The sequence below is a fragment of the Salmo salar genome, chromosome 04 (genome assembly GCF_965601325.2).
Source record: "Salmo salar chromosome 04, fSalSal1, whole genome shotgun sequence".
NCBI lineage: Eukaryota > Metazoa > Chordata > Actinopteri > Salmoniformes > Salmonidae > Salmo > Salmo salar.
The window spans coordinates 85794059-85796606 of record NC_138294.1 but is presented as its reverse complement, the minus strand read 5'-3'; the positions used below and the strand labels follow the sequence as shown (position 1 = coordinate 85796606).

The 2548-nt window shown below is 39.9% G+C and overlaps 1 protein-coding gene across 1 annotated transcript in view; it reads left to right on the top strand.

Moving 5' to 3' along the window:
* The window catches only part of LOC106603922 (teneurin-2), a 132637-nt gene extending 131178 nt beyond the window's left edge, over nucleotides 1-1459 (top strand). Inside the window, exon 28 of the mRNA XM_045717387.2 lies at nucleotides 1-1459. This exon is cut by the window's left edge and continues 585 nt beyond it. Within this exon, the coding sequence (XP_045573343.2) occupies nucleotides 1-153 (153 nt within the window). The 3' untranslated portion in view covers nucleotides 154-1459.
* The last annotated feature ends 1089 nt before the right edge of the window (nucleotides 1460-2548 follow it).

The window sequence follows — 2548 nt, the reverse complement described above, 5'->3', positions numbered from 1 at the left end:
TGGGCAGAGGGAGAGAGGCAGCAGCTCCTGGCAACAGGGAAGGTGCCAGGTTACGATGGGTACTATGTGCTTCCTGTGGAGCAGTACCCAGAACTGGCAGACAGCAGCAGCAACATCCAGTTCCTGAGACAGAACGAGATGGGCAAGAGGTAACAGAGCACAGCACAGCCCCTTTGACACTTCATCTCCTAGGGAGAGTAAACACGGGGTTTCCCTGGAAATGCTGCAGGGGCATCTAAGAGGACACAATCTCACAAAACAGATGTCTTGCTGAAGGTAAAAACAGCGCCTGAATTAGTTCAGACAATGATTTAGAAAAGCACCCTTAACTACTAATGATAATGAACTTACTTTTTTAAGAGGGGGAAAAAGGGATTTTGAAAAACTATAAAATCTTTTTACATTCTTTGGGAGGGATTGGTATTGATGCCAATGAGGAAAAAGCTAACTGCTTTCAAACATCTTATCAGACGTACCCAACACAGCACAGACAATGGCAACCCAGTCAAGGCTTTTCTTTCTAATGGCTAAACAACTCTTAAACTGTCTCAGACCGCTGTCTGGAGAACATAGAGCCATCACTTGCCAATACAGTCATAACCATGAACAATGTTTAAGGACGCTCAGTTGTTCTTCATTCAAAGTACATAGTAATATATGGTTTAATTTAACAAAGACAGATATTGAGGATGTGACATGTATGTAGATTTGTATGTTCCCGTGCAGTAGACTTTGAAATAAGACTTTCACTTCTTGTTGACTGCCAAGATCAGTCAGGAAACCCTCTCTCACTTTACTGAGATTTCAAGAAAAATAGAAATGGACTCAAAGGCTGTTTATTTTAATCCGTTTTTTTTCTTGCTTTTTTTGTTTGCACTATATGACAATCATGATGAATTTGTATTGAGGAAGACATGCATAATAGTCTTATTTTCTTTTTGTAAGATATGAAAGTATTCTCAATGTTTTTTTATTTAAATTTGCAGCCCAAGAAAACAAATATATGTGGTGTATGTCGTGTTTTGATATTGTTTACATTTTTTTTTGTCTTTACAACTGTGAAACCTGTTTCCCTACACATTACCAAGTTAAATGTGTACATTCATTCAGCAACACAGATCCAATTCCTGAAAGTGGTCTAATTTGTACATTTCTCAAAACAAGTGACTTTACTATTGTTCTGTGAAAATCCCTAGAAGAGTGTCTAGTTACTGATCGTATTACATTTGATTGGTCAAACTCAAACCTCCCCTTTCAACACGGGAGCTTTTGTTTCATTTTGTTTTAACCTAGTGGCATCTCTGTAACCACACCAATATCTGTAAAGCGTATATTTTCACTGTGAAGAACCACAGTATGGATGTCAATATGTACATGAATAGGTATCATGAAACATTCTTTACACTAGGGTGAGGATTATGTGGGAAGTTTATCAGAATAAACTTGTTTTTTCATGTTGCATGGACTGTTTTTTCCCCCCCCTCTTTCGGCAAGGAGCTGTGGATCGATGTGCTTCCCTGAGGGCAGTGGTGGACTAACTTCCACTCAGCACTTACACTATTTTTGTCATTAGCCTAAACTTTGAAAATTGCGAATAAATCAAAGCAAATGAATCTGCCAAATGCTGAGTGGCAGGTAAAATTGGCTTCCTTGGTAATGCTGAGGTAAATTAAGATTAAAGGCGGGTATTGTATTATTCCAATTGAGATCATTGGAGGCAAACCACTTCCTGTCAGCTGCAGTGGGTTCTCATGGTTCCCAGGTTATTTTTACAGTTTTAATTATCACCTGCCAGAAGCATCTTTGAACCCTGACCCTGCCGTATAAAGACTGACTGGAGTACCGCAGTGATGTCGAGAACGGTCCGACTCCAAGCTAACAAGCATCTGTAATCATTAACATCTCAATTTGCATATCAGCCTGAGCGCCTCCGTGACAGTAAAATAATCTATAGAACATGGGTCAGGACAGATACTCAGCAGGTCAGAATGTTCTGGACAAGTTGCACCTCCGCAGCTATTTTCACACATGCAGATCAAACCCACTGCTCCCTGTCTAAAGCCTCATCAGTGGCGGTTGGTGCCGTTTAAGATGAGGGAGGAAGATTCTATTTTTTTATGAGCATGGCCTTTTTTCTATTACAGCATATTGGATGACTGTCATTCATATTCCATTCACCCAGTTCAATGTAACAGCGACAGGTTTAGGCTACTATATGATACTCTAATGTTCCCTAAACCCATCATGACATTGCTAAAACCTAGCCTATGAATGAAAGTTTACAATGTAGGTGCACACAGGTTGAGAGAAAGATTTGAGGTGACAGACAGTGACACATGGACAGAGTGACACATTCAATACCACCTTGCACACTCTGGCCTGCATCTAGCTGATCTAGAGTGTAATCATTGGTCCAACAGTTACAAACGAGAGTTTCTATTGGACAAATTCAGGTATGTTTATCCCCTTTTCATTCCGTTTGCTTCCGTTTAAGAAACATTTTTCAACAGAATCGTTGGAATGAATACACACCTTATCACACGCAAAC